Below are 14,506 nucleotides of genomic sequence, written 5' to 3'. Positions count from 1 at the left end.
CTAACATTAGCTATCCTAAATATTTTCAACCATCTGGTGTGTTTTTTCTAATCACAGGTGGATGTGGATTTTTAACAATACATTTAGTGGCTGTTTGTCTTTTTTTTTTTAAATTGACTTTGATGGACTTTGTTCATTTTTCTACTGGATTGTTACATATTTTTCCTTTTTTTAAAGATTTTATTTATTTATTTATTTGTTTGAGACAGAGAGAGAGCACAAGCAGGGAGGAGGACAGAGGGGGAGGGAGAGGCAGGCTCCCTGCTGAGCAAGGAGCCTGATGTGGGACTCAGTCCCAGGACCCTGAGATCATGACCTGAGCCAAAGGCAGATGCTTCACCATCTGAGTGACCCAAGTAGCCCCCAAAGAGCTTTTTTTTTTTTTTTTTTTTTTTTAAAGCCACATATGAAAGATTAATTTTTTGAGATCTCCTGCATGTCTAAAAGCATCTTTCTTCTACCCTCACATGTCGGTGATAAATTGGCTGGGCACAATGTTCTAGAGGGAAATCCTGATCCCCCAGAATTTTTTTGGTGTTCCTGCTTGTGGCTCCACTTTCACTTTCATTCTGAGTTGTATCTAAATGTCTGAACTTTTCCACAGATTAGCTTTCTCCACTGCTGTTTCAGGTGTCAGAATCTCTTGCCTGTCCTTTTGGCGAGTTTTTGGAGGGAGTAAATGATAAAGCACATGTTCAAGCCATGGTCTCTAACCAAAAGCCTCCCTGCATGGGACTTATTTTTGTGTTGTGGTAGCACAAGGATGTATTTCCCAAATGTGCTTCCAGTTGCCCCTAAATCATTTATTGAGCAACTCAGCCTTTCCCCATTGATGAAAAACTTCTTTTATTGCATCCTAACATACAAGATCGGTTTCTTTTTGATCATTCCATATTGTATATATGCATATATATACCTTTGTCGTAAGTTTTGATATCTAGTATAGGAAGTCTGATTGTTCTTTTTCAAATTATTTCTTCAGAATTGATTATGATTCTTTTTAATCTTTTAGTTTGGTAGAGAGAAAATGGTATAGGTCATTTCTAATTACTTTTTTTGATGACTAGTGCAGATGAACTTTTTATATTTTGTCCATTTGTTTGTGAAAGAATTATTCTTGCCCTAGGTATTTGGTGTTCTTCTTAACAATTTGTGAGAATACTTTTTTATGCTGAAGAATTAACTCTTATATCCTTTAACTTTTTAACATAAGAGTATATAGTTACAGTCTGAATACATGTGAGTAAAAGAACAAAAGTTTTAGAAGAGCTTGTTAACCTTCCCATTGTGAGCTGTGCTTTTATGGCAGCTTCTATTGGAATTTATATTCATATTTCCTATTCATTCGAGCGAAAATGGCTACCAGGTTTATTTTAATGGAAGGAAAATAATTTTGAGCATTTGATGATTGATTTGTTGATCCTCTTTCAAAATTAAGAGAAATAAGATAGTTCTTAAATACAGATAAAACTGTAGGGGTTGGTTATTTCAGTGGTTAGAGGTATGAGCTGCCAGTTGTCTATGGTTAAAAAGCTACAAAAAGCATCCATCCAGAAAGTGGTCTTTGTTGTTGTTGGCTGTATATTTCAAAATACCAGACAGGGGATGGGGATGTCTCAGGGGGAAAGGAAGCTACTGAAGAAGACAGGTGCCATTCTTTGAAAAGCTGTAGTGTCTAATTAGTAATATTCTGGACTTAATTGTTTTTGTTTGTTTGTTTGTTGTTTGTTTGTGGTGTTTTTGTTTGTTTGCTTAACCTGAAAGTTTAATCCAGCATGTATGGGACCAAGTGTAAGCTCCCAGGAGGACCTGAGAGCCCCGTCTCTTCCAGCTATCAATCATCAGACCTCAAAGAACATGGAAGAGAAACCCAGAGAGACAACTCCTGTTGTTCCTCCTATGGCAAATGCTATCACTGCCACTTTGGTGTCCCCGGCCATCAGTCAGAGTGTATCTCCTCCTGGTCCGTTGGCAGCCCAGTCAGACACAGACTCCATGTTTGCAGTGACCAGAAAAGATGACAGGTAAGGCATAGGTAGTGTTAGAGAGGATAGTGACATGAAGGGCACTCATCAGCTTTTTTATATGTTCTGCAGTGTCAACAACAGTGTGTAAAAGATGAATGACTCCTCTTTTTAAAATAATTTTTAGGGGCGCCTGGGTGGCTCAGTGGATTAAGCTGCTGCCTTCAGCTCGGGTCATGATCTCAGGGTCCTGGGATCGAGTACCCATCAGGCTCTCTGCTCAGTGGAGAGGCTGCTTCCCTCTCTCTCTTTCTGCCTGCCTTTCTGCTACTTGTGATCTCTCTCTCTCTCTCTCTCTCTGTGTGTGTCAAATAAATAAATAAATAAATAATCTTTAAAATAATTTTTAGATGGGCATGTTGTTGAAAAACCAAGTTACCAGAATAGCCCCAAATCTTTCACTTATTACTCTATTTTTCTTTTGGGGATTTATTTTACTTCATACTTCTCCCTAGAATTAAAAATTTTCAGTACAATGAAACACAACAATTTTTTTGTAACTAGAAAATATACACCTATTGAACCAAAATTTCAGCCTTTCTTGCAGGCTTTGACTAAATATATGGAAAGATGGTTACCATCCAGATAGTTTCTTGACATGTGTTCTCATAATCCTGTCTTCACCAGCAGCAATCTGGGATAAATATCCATTCCACGATGTGCCAAAGTCATATCTGTATGCTGCTGTAGAGGTTTTTTCCCCCAAGTTTGCGGGATTTTCCTAGATTTCAGAAATTCAAATTAATGTCACAATAACATGCTTTGTTTAAATTTTTATCTTCAGTAACTTTGGTATGCTCTCTTTACATAGAGCAATTTTATTGTTCTGTTAGAAAAAATGAGAGCTCCGGTGTACCTGGCACCCTCTCCTTGGGCTAAACTCCTTAGCATAGATTATGACTCATGAGTACTGTTCTTCTCAGTATCCAAGATTAACTTATAGCAATGATTTCTCTTGGAAATAAGATTGAAAATGCTTTTTCACTCACATTAGGATAATAATTCAGACCCATGTCCTGTGTCATCCTGTGTGTATGTAAAAAAAGAACTCTTGCATCATTTGGGGCTATGACTTTATTAGTTCTTCATTGCTAATACAATTATAAAATAATACAAACAAGAGAGCAGTGAGAGGCCCAAAGAGGTGTTGAGTGTCCAACCATCCCCAGAGATGGGAGTCATGAGGGTAGAGGAGCCAGACACAGATATCCCTATAAAACCGTGAAACTCTTTAACTCAGTGAATGTTCAGATCTCAGTCCGAAGCATCTCGGATGGACTTTGACCCTAGTTCAGTCAAGGGACCAAATGGACCCCGTTGGTACTCTGACTAGCTTACCATGGCAGAGAAAAGGTGACTTTGTCTGGAATCTCGAAGAAAAACTCATGTTTTCAAGACAGTTGGGTGGGGATTTGTTAAATTAAGTGTGTTGTACTTTTTACTTTACCTCCTAACATGGTCCCTGCTGAGGGAATGCTAACAATGTTAAACAGATAGATGATGTCCACTATCATTCCTGGACTTAAAAACAACAACAACAACAACAACAAAAACTGATATAAATGTCTTAAAGCCATTTTTAAAGTTTCTTGATAACCCTTAAAATCTGAAGACCCATGCTCTGTGGCTCCTGGCTCGTCAAACGAGGGGTAGCCCATGCATTTAAAACACCCCAGTGCTTCCCATAACATGACTCTGGCTAGCTGCTTTGGGCACCCAGGCCGGGACTTGGGTGTGAGTCCTTGAGCCTATGTAATAAATGGAAATCATCTGAATCAGGCCATTATCCTGCCCTACTGCATACAGGAATGATCATCATGATGTTAAAATACAGGCTCGCTGCATCTAGCAAACATGTAGTACCTGGCCTTTATGGCTATGAATGAAAGAAAATAATAAAACATTTTATTTGCTTATATTATAGACCTAAACACTTCCATCTGTATTTTAAGAATAGGCTTATAATTGCTGACAGTTTTACTCTTCTTTTTGGAGAGTCAGTGTGTCTCAAGAGAGTTCTCTTTCAGATGTGTGACTAAAAGTACTCATGAATTCAAGCCACAGAGTGAAGCCGAGATAAAAGAAGGTAATGTTTAATTATAATAAATTTCTTTCTGACCTGTTTGCCCAGACTCCTGCAGGTCACTGAGAGATCTGTTTGGTGTCTGTGGCTCATGAAGACTTGGGTGAACTTGGGTGTTCGCTTTCCTATTCTTAGAATTTAGGGGTTAGATAAGCCCCAGACCGTCTCAAGTAAAGGTAGAAATGCACTTCCTAGTCACATCTTAGTACCTAGAGTCCTTTGGAAACTAGACTTATGAGCCTTTTTTATTAAATTTCTCAGCAGCTTTACTAAAAATAAGAGTCATCTTTAACGTATTGTGAAGTAAGTAGGAAAAGAGGTTACAAGTTTAATTAGGAGTCTTCTACTTCTCTTAGGTACTACTTTGTTAGAGGCATTTGCATGAAAGTTAAGTTCTATGAACAAAATAAGATACATGGACTGTTCCCTCACTCCCCCCATGTGGCTTTGGCTTCCTCTTCAGTGACTGTTCAGTGGTCAGCCATGCTGCTTGGAACTGCTGGCCGCCCCTGCCTTTGACCAACACTTCCCGCACACTTGCTGGATGCCAGGCACTGTTCTAGGCAGTGAGGAATGCAGTCAGGAGCAGAAAGCACAAAACCCCCACCCAAGCAGAGGGGGGAAGGAAAGTGTCATGGGGGAGGGGATTGGAGTTTCAGAGATGACCAGGAAAGCTGCTCCCAAGGAAAGTGATATTTTGGATAAAGTCTCGAAGGTGGGAGCTGCCCATGCAGCTAGCTTGGCCCACCTGTTTCAGCAGAAGGGATGAACGAGTGCAGAGCCCCGAGGTGGGACTCGGCTGGAAGGCGTCTAAGCACAGCGAAGAGGCCCAGGCAGCTGGAGTGAATCAAAGAAGGAGGAAGATGAGGTCTGAGTGGACAGGGCCTGGGTTTTGTGGGGACTTGTTGCCTTTTTCTGGACTCCAGCTGAATAACATGGAAGGCCAGTCTTAAGATTCACGGTGTGACTATTACTAACATGTATTTCTGGGGATATAGTGGAGTGAAGGGTGCTATTTATGACAACCCGCTAATTTGATAATGATCTCAGACCAAGCCACTTAATCTCTTTGAACTTTGATTTCCTTTTCCGTAAGAGGATTCTACCTTACCGACCTCGTGGGGCTGTTGTTATAAAAATAAAAATGAAAGTGATATAACCGCAGTAATAATAGAAGTCCTTATTATTATCAGTAATTATAAAACATTTTCATTGTAATTAAATCTCTTTAATTTGTGTGCCTTTTAAATTTCTGATTCCTCTACTAGTAATTTTTTTTCCCCATAGGATCTGAAACACATAAGGTTGTTAACACAGGCTCTTTTCACACAACTCCAAACACGTCGTTGGGAATGGTTCAGGCGACCCCATCCAGGGTGCAGCCGTCACCCACCGTGCACACAAAGGAAGCATTAGGTAAAGCCTTTGGTTTGAATGTGTAGCATCTGGCAACAAATTAATGAAAGCGCTTTTGCAATCATGTTTACAGTGACTCTCTTTATTCTTCTAAGGTTTCATCATGAATATGTTTCAGGCTCCTACACTTCCTGATATTTCTGATGACAAAGATGAATGGCCATCTCTAGACCAAAATGAAGATGCTTTTGAGGCCCAGTTTCAAAGTAATTATTTATTTATTTATTTATTTATTCATTTATTCAAAGTAATAATTTATTTAAACGCTACTAAGTGCAGGCATTGCAGGTGGTTGCCACAGGAAATAGCAAGGATTATACAGAAGTTGTCCTCCCCTTGGTTAGCTTGTCACAGAAGGGTAGTGAAGTAAAAAAATACGACCATGTTTGAAAAGGTACTCAGTATGTCATAGATTTGTTTCTTAAAAAATAAGTGCTAAGGGGCGGGCTCAGCCATTAAGCATCCCCCTTTGGCTCAGGTCATAATCCCAGGGTCCTGGGGTCAATGCCTACATCGGGCTCCCTGCTCAGCTGGAAGCCTGCCTCCCCCCTCCCACTCCCTCCACTTGTGTTCCCTCTCTTGTTGTCTCTCTCTCTCTGTCAAATAAATAAAACCTTTAAAATAATAAGAATAAGTGCTACAGAAGGACAAAATCCTGGTGCATAAGGGATGGCCAAGAAAACCTGAACACTTGAGGCATGACTTGTGCTTTGCCCAGTAGAGGAATGGCATGGGTGGAACCCACGTTTGTTTATAGAGTCTCCGGTTTTATGCTGGAAGCCAGAGAGATCATGATAAAGATAAATAGGATCATTAGACTCGGGAGGCCTTGGAATATAAAGTTAACAGGTTAATTTTTTTCTTACAGGAAATGGGAAATAAGGCCAAAGAAGAGCTTTTTTCAGTGAGTCAGGTGACAAGTGCAGTGTTTTAGGAGAATGATGAACACTGGGCTTCATGTGTGGCAGGAACTCAAGACCTAGAGGCTTGAGAGTTAAACCCTGTGACCGTGGTTAGGTCACTTCAACTCACTACAAAGGGACTAGTACTTGAAAAATGTATCAGTTCTTTTCTGAAAGCTCTTATTTCATTTTCTTATTTGTAGGGGAAGTTTAGCATCAAGTATACTGGTTTTTTTCCTAATACAACAGTAAAATTCTGCTTTTCACTCCAATGCAGAAAATGCAAGGTCTTCTGGGGCTTGGGGAGTCAATAAGATCATCTCTTCTTTGACATCTACTTTTCCTGTGTTCGAAGATGGAAACAAAGAAAATTATGGGTAAAGAATCATTGAGTTATTTCTTTACCCCATGTCTACCTGAAGAAATGACCAGCCAGTGTTTCTTCCGGTGTTAGAAGAGATATGGTGGGTTGGCAGGCAGTGCTACAGAGCTTCCTCTGGGACTCAAGGTAGTGAGAAAATGTGACCTGCTGACTAAATGGTCTCGGTCCCAGGGCCAGTTCTGCCGTTGGCAAGCCTTTTAACCGTGTGATGGGAAAGCTGGTTGCTCAAGTCCTCCTCCAGATCTACATTATCACACAGGAGTTACAGGAAAGCAGATCTCCCACACAGCAAAAGCCTGTGTTGCCAGGAAAACAGTGTGGTTACAAAGGATGAGAGAACTGAGGGATTCCATGGATTTGAAATCATATTAAGGGTGAATGAATTTACCAGTACAGGTATCCGTACCTGCTGTTTATATTTACGGGACTGATACAGAAAAAGGAAGTGACTTTTATATTGGGTCATGCTGCAGAGAGATGTTTTAAGCTGAAAGACATTACCTTAGGGAGCCAGATGTGGGAGTAGTGTAGGTAGCCCCAGGAATTTTTAGCTTGCAGTTTAAACCATGGAAAAAAAGAAGTCAGTATGAATTAAGAGTATCATGGCATAGAAGAGATTCCTACTGAAGCAGAAAGGAAACAGTCTGACCAGCTCTCAGAGGGAAATTCCATAGCTAAACCTAGGCCTAGAGATCAGAAATAAAATGTATGGTATCCATGATGTGCTATCGGCCATGGCCTTACCTCTTTTCTTATTCCTAAAATTTATAACTCAGTGTAGTAGAGATTTTCTATTTTTCCACCCTCCGTTAAGGTGCTGTAGATTTGTTTTTATATACACAGTCAAGTTATTCTGTTTGCACTCAGTTTTCCTGCAACTACTATAAACGTAAGGAATGTGTATGTAAATATTAACTAATTAAGTAAGTGGAGAATGTTCCTAAGAGTCTCATTTATATGATAGTATTTCCTTTAGCCTATTTTATAATTTATAATTTTATAAATCTTTCCTTAGATTACCACAGCCTAAAAATAAACCTGCAGGAGCCAGGATGTTTGGAGAACGCTCTGTAAGCAGATTTCCTTCAAAACCCAATGTAGGTAAATCACTGCTTCATCCATGAAATGGGTCTTAACAACTCTCTCCTTCATTTAACCAAGTGATATGCCAATCAAATGAGATAGTATATGTAAAATTGTGCTGAAAAATACAATGCTATGTGAAGAGTGGGTTTGGGGAAACATTATTCTGTAATTATTCGAGTATCTTTTATGTATCATACACTGTGATAGATGTAGAAACTGAAAAGTGATAGGATCCTGGCCTTCAAAGAACCTTTCCTTGTGGCAGGAGGAATGATTGGGGGATATATTTTCCTCAACTCAAAAAGCGAGGCCTACAATGGAATATTAGAAAACCCACCAAGTCTGAATTACACTGGACTCGTCCATCATCAGCATAACTCAGCAGACGAGTGTCAGCAGTTGGCCGGCCCACAGCATTCTTCTGTCATGGCAGCCATTGTGTCCAGCCCGTGGGCAGCTTCCCCTCTAACCCTGAGTGTTACCGTGTGGTGTGCTTTCTCTCCACTCACCCCGGCTTGGTCCTCTGACTGGGATGGGTCAGAGATTAGTGCTGAAGAGCTGTGCTAAACCCTGGCTCATAATTTTAGTTCCACAGTGGATTCTTCTGAATAATTTATCACTCAGCTCACTAATCCTTCAGATGAACTTTTTGACCTTCTCAAAAACTTCCAAATAATGGACTGGATTTCAGGTACAGTGCATCAATTAGTAGATGCATTTCACTGAACTATTCAACCAGATATGTTATGACCAAAAAGCCACGGTGATTTTTTTGTCTCCTGTCCCTATGTACAAGCCGATTGCTTTATCCTGCGTCCACCTGAAGAAACAAACAGCCAATTTTTCTTCCAGAGTTGGAAGAGATAGGGTGGCTACGTAAAAACTTTGCACTATGTATAAAAACCATGGGTGGCATTTTATTGGCAACTGAAGAGTTTTGCCAAGCGTAATTTTGACTTAGCAGTTTCTGTCTTTGTATATAGACTCTAAAACTTGACCATTTAGTTTCTGGAGAAATAGCTTATTCTGGAGTTAAAAAAGGAAAATACAAGATGAGCCTAGAGCATCCTGTGGTGTCAGAAAGTAAGGAAGTGTTTAAAAAAAAAAAAAAAAAAAGATGACATAACAAATTCAGGAGGGAACCCTGAATAAACCCCTGGCCAAACCTGATATAATTCCAACAAGAAAATAAGTAGAATAAGGTAGTATTGGATTATAACCCAAGAAATAAAATAAATATCCTTATTCATATAAACAAATGGGAGAGAGGACAAAATAAACCTTCCTTACAGAAGAACGTGATTTATTACCTTGCAGGTAATAAATGTGGAAGGAATGAGTGATAATAGAAAATTGCCATTAGAACACCACAGTAATCATTATTCTAGGCAAACTCCACAGGGAATACTAAAATTAGTAAGTGAAACTTTAGGAAGAAAGAGAATATTTGTATGACCTTGTAGTATCTCACCCAAATTATTACTGTAGTTGTTTTAACATCTGTCCACAAATTCTTTGATAGCCCTCTCTCAGGAGATGGATCTCAGTTTACCTCCTTTCGAGTATAGGCTATATTATCCCCTGCTTCTGACAAATAAGGGTCGGGAATGAGAAAAATAGGTCCTTCCAGAGGAGAAACCTGGCACATACCACCTTCACCAGGTGCTTGGTTAACCTCATCAGTTATAAGTTGTGTTCATATCATGTCTCCCCTAATGAGACCTAATAAGGGGAGCTATATCCCTGATATTCTTCCCCAAAATCTATAACCCCAGTCTAAACATGAGAAAAGGCCAAAATTTAACCCTAAAGGGGAGAGAGTTTCCACACAGTTCCTGACCAGTATTTAAAAATGTCTGTGTGAGAAAGACTGGGACAGACCAATCAGCTGGCAGGTCTGAGGGACCCAATGAGACATGAGGACTAAACAACATGGCATCCGGGACTGGACCCTGAAACAAGGAAGGGACCTGAGTGGGAAAAGGATGAAATCCAAGCAGTGTCCAGAGTTGGTAGGATTGTTTAGTAGTTACAAATGCTCCAGGATTCCGTAAGGTGTTACCGTCAGAGGGAGTTTGACAAAGTGCGTGTGGGTTCTCTGCACGGTCTTCATGACTCCAAGTCTAGAATTTTCAAATTAAAAAGAGTAAAACTTGAAAAATAAAATGCGACCCTTGAATACAGTGTGACTGCACTGGGTTGTGTTAAAGATGAAATGTCCCACTTCTGGGGAGATGAACAGAACCCTGGTGTCCTTGACTTTGTGTTAACCAGAGGTGACATCTGTTTCCTCTTTAATTCCTCATTTTTTTTTTCATCTTAAGCAGTATCAAAGAGTTAAATGACAAAACGGGGAGATTGTTGCTTTTTTTCCAGTTCATCTTGTGTTGTAGGAAGTACCTCACGCTGAAGAGTTTTTGGATGACTCAACCGTCTGGGGTGTCCGCTGCAATAGAACCCTGGCGCCCAGTCCGAAGAGCCCAGGACACTTCACGGCTGCCGCACAGCTTGCATCCACACCTTTCCACAAACCACCCGCGGACACAGGGCCTTCTCTGGAGGATAAAGGTGTGTGACACACCACTGGAGTGTCTTGTCTTCTGCCAACTTCAGTTCTTTCAGGATTACGGCTTTCTTCTTGGAAATTCTAAATGGAAGTTTAAAGATCATCCAGAGGAAACTTAAAATCCATTCACTCTATTATTACATGTATGATCTTTTTCTTTTGACATTCTGTTTTCTGAAAGCCTGTGCATTTTAGAAACTTAGTAACTGAGATTATCGGTAGAACAGGAAAAAAACCTACAGAAGCCTTCAGAGGCAGATATGCCAAGTCCAACCCATCTGTACAGGAGATAGGTGGATGTTACGTTTACTACAAACAAAATGGCCATGACAGACAAGTTACCTGAATGCAAAAAGTAACGAACATTTGTATTTTAAGAGTAGCAAATAGCAAATTTCAGTCCTTGGTATGTGTCTACAGATTCTATTACTTTGGAGTTGTACTACACTCAGGAAAAACATTTTTTTTTTTTTAGTGACTGACTTCAAGAGAGTAATGATAAAATGCACAGATAGTTCTTATTTCCCCTAAACCTAACACTCGCATATCAAAGATCTTTATCTGAATTAAATGTTAATAGATGACATTGTCATTGAGCACAGATAATTATTACCTATTAAGTACCAACCTACAAACTATATCGACAATTAAGGACCACTTTACCATTCTGATGAGGTTTTTACTAGCCAAATTCCGTCACTGTTGACACTTTTTTATTAAAACTAGTAATTGTTCCTCAAAGCAATGCAATGAAAGAATTGTCAAAGAATTTCACTCCCCTACACGGAAGCATATTTTAATGTGAAGTCTCAGCCTATAGACCTAAAAATTTTTAACTGAGGAGTAAAAAAAATTTTTTAAAGAACTAACCCAGTATATTAACTTTCTAGAATTTCTATATTTTAAAGGAGAGTTCGGTTGGAATTTGGACAATTGCCAGGTGCCATCACAAGGTTGCTACTTTAACCAAAAAAATGTTAAAGTATTTTCCATTTGGGAAAACAAGTTTAATCAGTCGAGTCTTTCAGAGTCAATATTGGCTATTCTTGGAGTATTTGCACTTTGGTTAGATAAATAGGAGCTAATGTTCTAGTTCTAAAAAGTTTTAGCACCTGTTTGGTGATGCAATATCTGAAAAACTTTAGCCCAGTGTAATACTTGGCTTTGCCATATATATATATCAGTCATATATAAATAGTCCACGTTTCTTTTTTTCCTAAGATTTTATTTATTTATTTGACAGAGAAGTAGAGAGTACAAGTTGGCAGAGCAGCAGGCAGAGGAAGAGGGAGAAGCAGGCTTTCTGCTGAGCAAGGAGCCTAATGCGGGGCTTCATCTCAGGACTCTGAGATCATAACCTGAGCCGAAGGCAGATGCTTAACTGATAGACCCAGACGTCCCACACTCCACATTTCTTACTAGTTTGTCTTTCTGTAGATAGTTTTTATTTGTTGATTTGTTTTTAGTTAAAGAGAGTGGTGGTTAGTATTATCAGGTATCTTCCTGATGTAAACACTCTAAACCAGTTTAATCAACTTAACACTAACTGACTAAATAAAGCAGTCAGACAGAAAGACACCCACATCTCTGCCCTCCAGATGCATTTCAGTGTTTCACTCTCCACGTCCTTGTCCTCAGGTTCTTCTAAAGCAGGGTGCGTCCTCTGCCCCTACCTGAAACCTCCACAGGGGGCTCATCCTGCCCACAGCAGTCCTGCCACCCTTTGGACTCTTTTCTCTTGAAGGATTGAATGTGCAAAGTTGAAATGCTCACAAATAATTTATAATTTTATAAATAATAATTTAGTAAAAAATTGAAATGCTCACAAATAATTTATAATTATAAATAATTTAGTAAAAAATTACTAAAAAAGTTTTTTAGTAATTTTTTTCCCATTTTAAAAATATTATGGAACAATTTATCATGGAACACCATTCTGAAATTATAATGAAAGTCAATGTAAGAGAAATTCTGGACTTTATAGCCATATGAAATCATTTGCATGCATAATATCTGTGTCTTATTTTCTATATATTTCAGAAAATGTGGTTGCAAAAGAGTACGTCCATGTGACTCTGGATTCTTGTGAAGAAAACGTGGGAGAACCCTCAAAAGACAGAAAGTTCAGGTATGTGAGGGCGGGTGTGGTTCTGTCAGTCCACTGTCACTCTGGCTTTGCTTTGAGGATATAACAGAATACCTAATTCCAACCCTTCGAGGCAAATGAGATCTCATTGACTTGCAGGTATAAGCCAGAAGCTACTCTCTATAGCTACACAGTGATAAACCTAAACCCTGGGTCCATCCGGGCAGTGAGAGAAGCAGCTGGGGTTGCAGAGAGTCTCGGTGGGAGTAGCTCCTGTGACTGACTTCTACTCATTTTGAGAACAGAACTGCACTTAACTCTTACCAGCCAAAGTAAAAGTGTAAAGACTACTGCAGAAGTGAGCAAACACATACTTGTTTCTTTATACCCATTCTAATTGAGAAAAGCAATCATTTTTTTTTTTTTCAAGAGGAAGACAGTAGAATGTTTAAGCCTCTTAGGTATTGATACAAAATGGGGGCATAGCATAGATGAGGGCTTTGCAGAAGTAAAATTCCATCGTATTTGAAAGTTTGGTTAATGTAACAGACACTGAAAGTGGCTGTAATCGTTTGACTATTTGTTATATTCCATTGTAATGCTGATACTTTTTATGTACTGTATCCTATAATTAATCCTTACAGTAAATTTAGTTGTAGGAACTATTCTTTCCCACCATTACAGATGAGGAAACCAGGTCTAGAGAGTTAAGAAATGACCTAAAGTCATACAACTTCTAATTTGCAGCACTGTAATTTCAACCCACATTTCTAATTTCGGAAGCCTTGCTCTCACAACTATGTTGTACTGCCTCTTGTTATCAAAGACCTCTTCTTAAACTAAGACCCCATTGGATGAAAGACCTGAGCAGAATTTACAAAAATAAATAAATAAATAAATAAGCATATAGAAAATACTTAACTTCCTAATAATACAATCAATGCAGATGAGCAGAAGTTGCCTTTAATTTAAAATTCTGCCCGATAGGCAGTCTGTTACCTTCCACGAGGAATCTTCTACATGTGACTAAACTTTTGACTCACAAGAGTCATAAACCATAAGCCACACTTGGCAGAAGATTAACATAGAAATATATAGGACAAAAATCAGTTGTCAGGGAAATAACTATCCAAGACACTATCATCTTTGACCCGCATGAGATAATTAAGTTACAAGGAAACCCTTAGGACCAAGGTACAGAAGTTTCCCTAGTTAGAAACCTTATTTCTGTGGGTGTCAGTGGCTCTCGCAAACTACAGATTTAGATTCCCGTGTCCCCACAAAGAATAGGCCCATTACTAAGGTCCTCATACCTGAAGCCTGAGCCTGTGGATTCCCAGCATGTATTTCTAATCCTCTCAGTCCAGCACACAGTTCCAGTCATGGTCATTGTTCACCATAAGCCGTAGTGACAATGAAACTCTGAGCTTTCCAGTTTTCAGGAGAGAAGAGCTAAAAAAGTAACCAAAACTCAAATTCTCATGGAGAAGGGAGAAGGGTTTTACTGATAACTTATACACTCACAGTAATTTGGATACTCAGCTAGGAACAATTTATATATGTTTGAAAATAATTGTTTCTGTGTGCATGAATACCCCTAATATCTGATTTGTTGTAATATCAAGCATTGAAAATACTCCCATTTGACTACCACATTTTCTCCCAATAATAGATTTTGTTGGCTATGCTTGTGGGATAGATTAAAATTGCCATGATCTGAAGAGGGAGGACTTACTCGTGTCCTCCTCCTATATGAAATGGCTGAACAGAAAATTGATTAATTAAAATATTGAAAGTATTTTTAATATGAAAGAACCAGGAATTATTCTATTCCAGCATACACCCACTGAATTAAATGACAGGTAGTGACTAAAATCCATGATAGGACTATGGAGAAACCTAGCAGATGCCACATTTACCAAATGATCAAGGTTAATTTCGCAGTGACAGCTCATGATAGT

General features: G+C 39.1%; 1 protein-coding gene and 1 non-coding gene across 2 annotated transcripts in view; both read left to right on the top strand.

Annotated features, from left to right (window-relative positions):
• Window positions 1-14,506, top strand: part of BUB1 (BUB1 mitotic checkpoint serine/threonine kinase) — a 44,582-nt gene that overhangs the window by 14,619 nt on the left and 15,457 nt on the right. Inside the window, exons 10-17 of the mRNA XM_059405576.1 lie at window positions 1,765-2,024; window positions 4,052-4,110; window positions 5,395-5,523; window positions 5,619-5,729; window positions 6,703-6,802; window positions 7,823-7,904; window positions 10,287-10,461; window positions 12,500-12,587. Coding sequence (XP_059261559.1) covers window positions 1,765-2,024; window positions 4,052-4,110; window positions 5,395-5,523; window positions 5,619-5,729; window positions 6,703-6,802; window positions 7,823-7,904; window positions 10,287-10,461; window positions 12,500-12,587 — 1,004 coding nt within the window. The remainder of the gene's footprint in view (window positions 1-1,764; window positions 2,025-4,051; window positions 4,111-5,394; window positions 5,524-5,618; window positions 5,730-6,702; window positions 6,803-7,822; window positions 7,905-10,286; window positions 10,462-12,499; window positions 12,588-14,506) is intronic.
• LOC132022931 (small nucleolar RNA SNORA29) lies at window positions 14,181-14,320 on the top strand. Its single transcript, XR_009405814.1, has one exon. It is a non-coding gene; the product is annotated as a small nucleolar RNA SNORA29 (small nucleolar RNA).

This window comes from Mustela nigripes, chromosome 7, assembly GCF_022355385.1.
Source record: "Mustela nigripes isolate SB6536 chromosome 7, MUSNIG.SB6536, whole genome shotgun sequence".
NCBI lineage: Eukaryota > Metazoa > Chordata > Mammalia > Carnivora > Mustelidae > Mustela > Mustela nigripes.
Note: the sequence above shows the minus strand (reverse complement) of the source record. Positions and strands in the feature narration are given on the sequence as shown.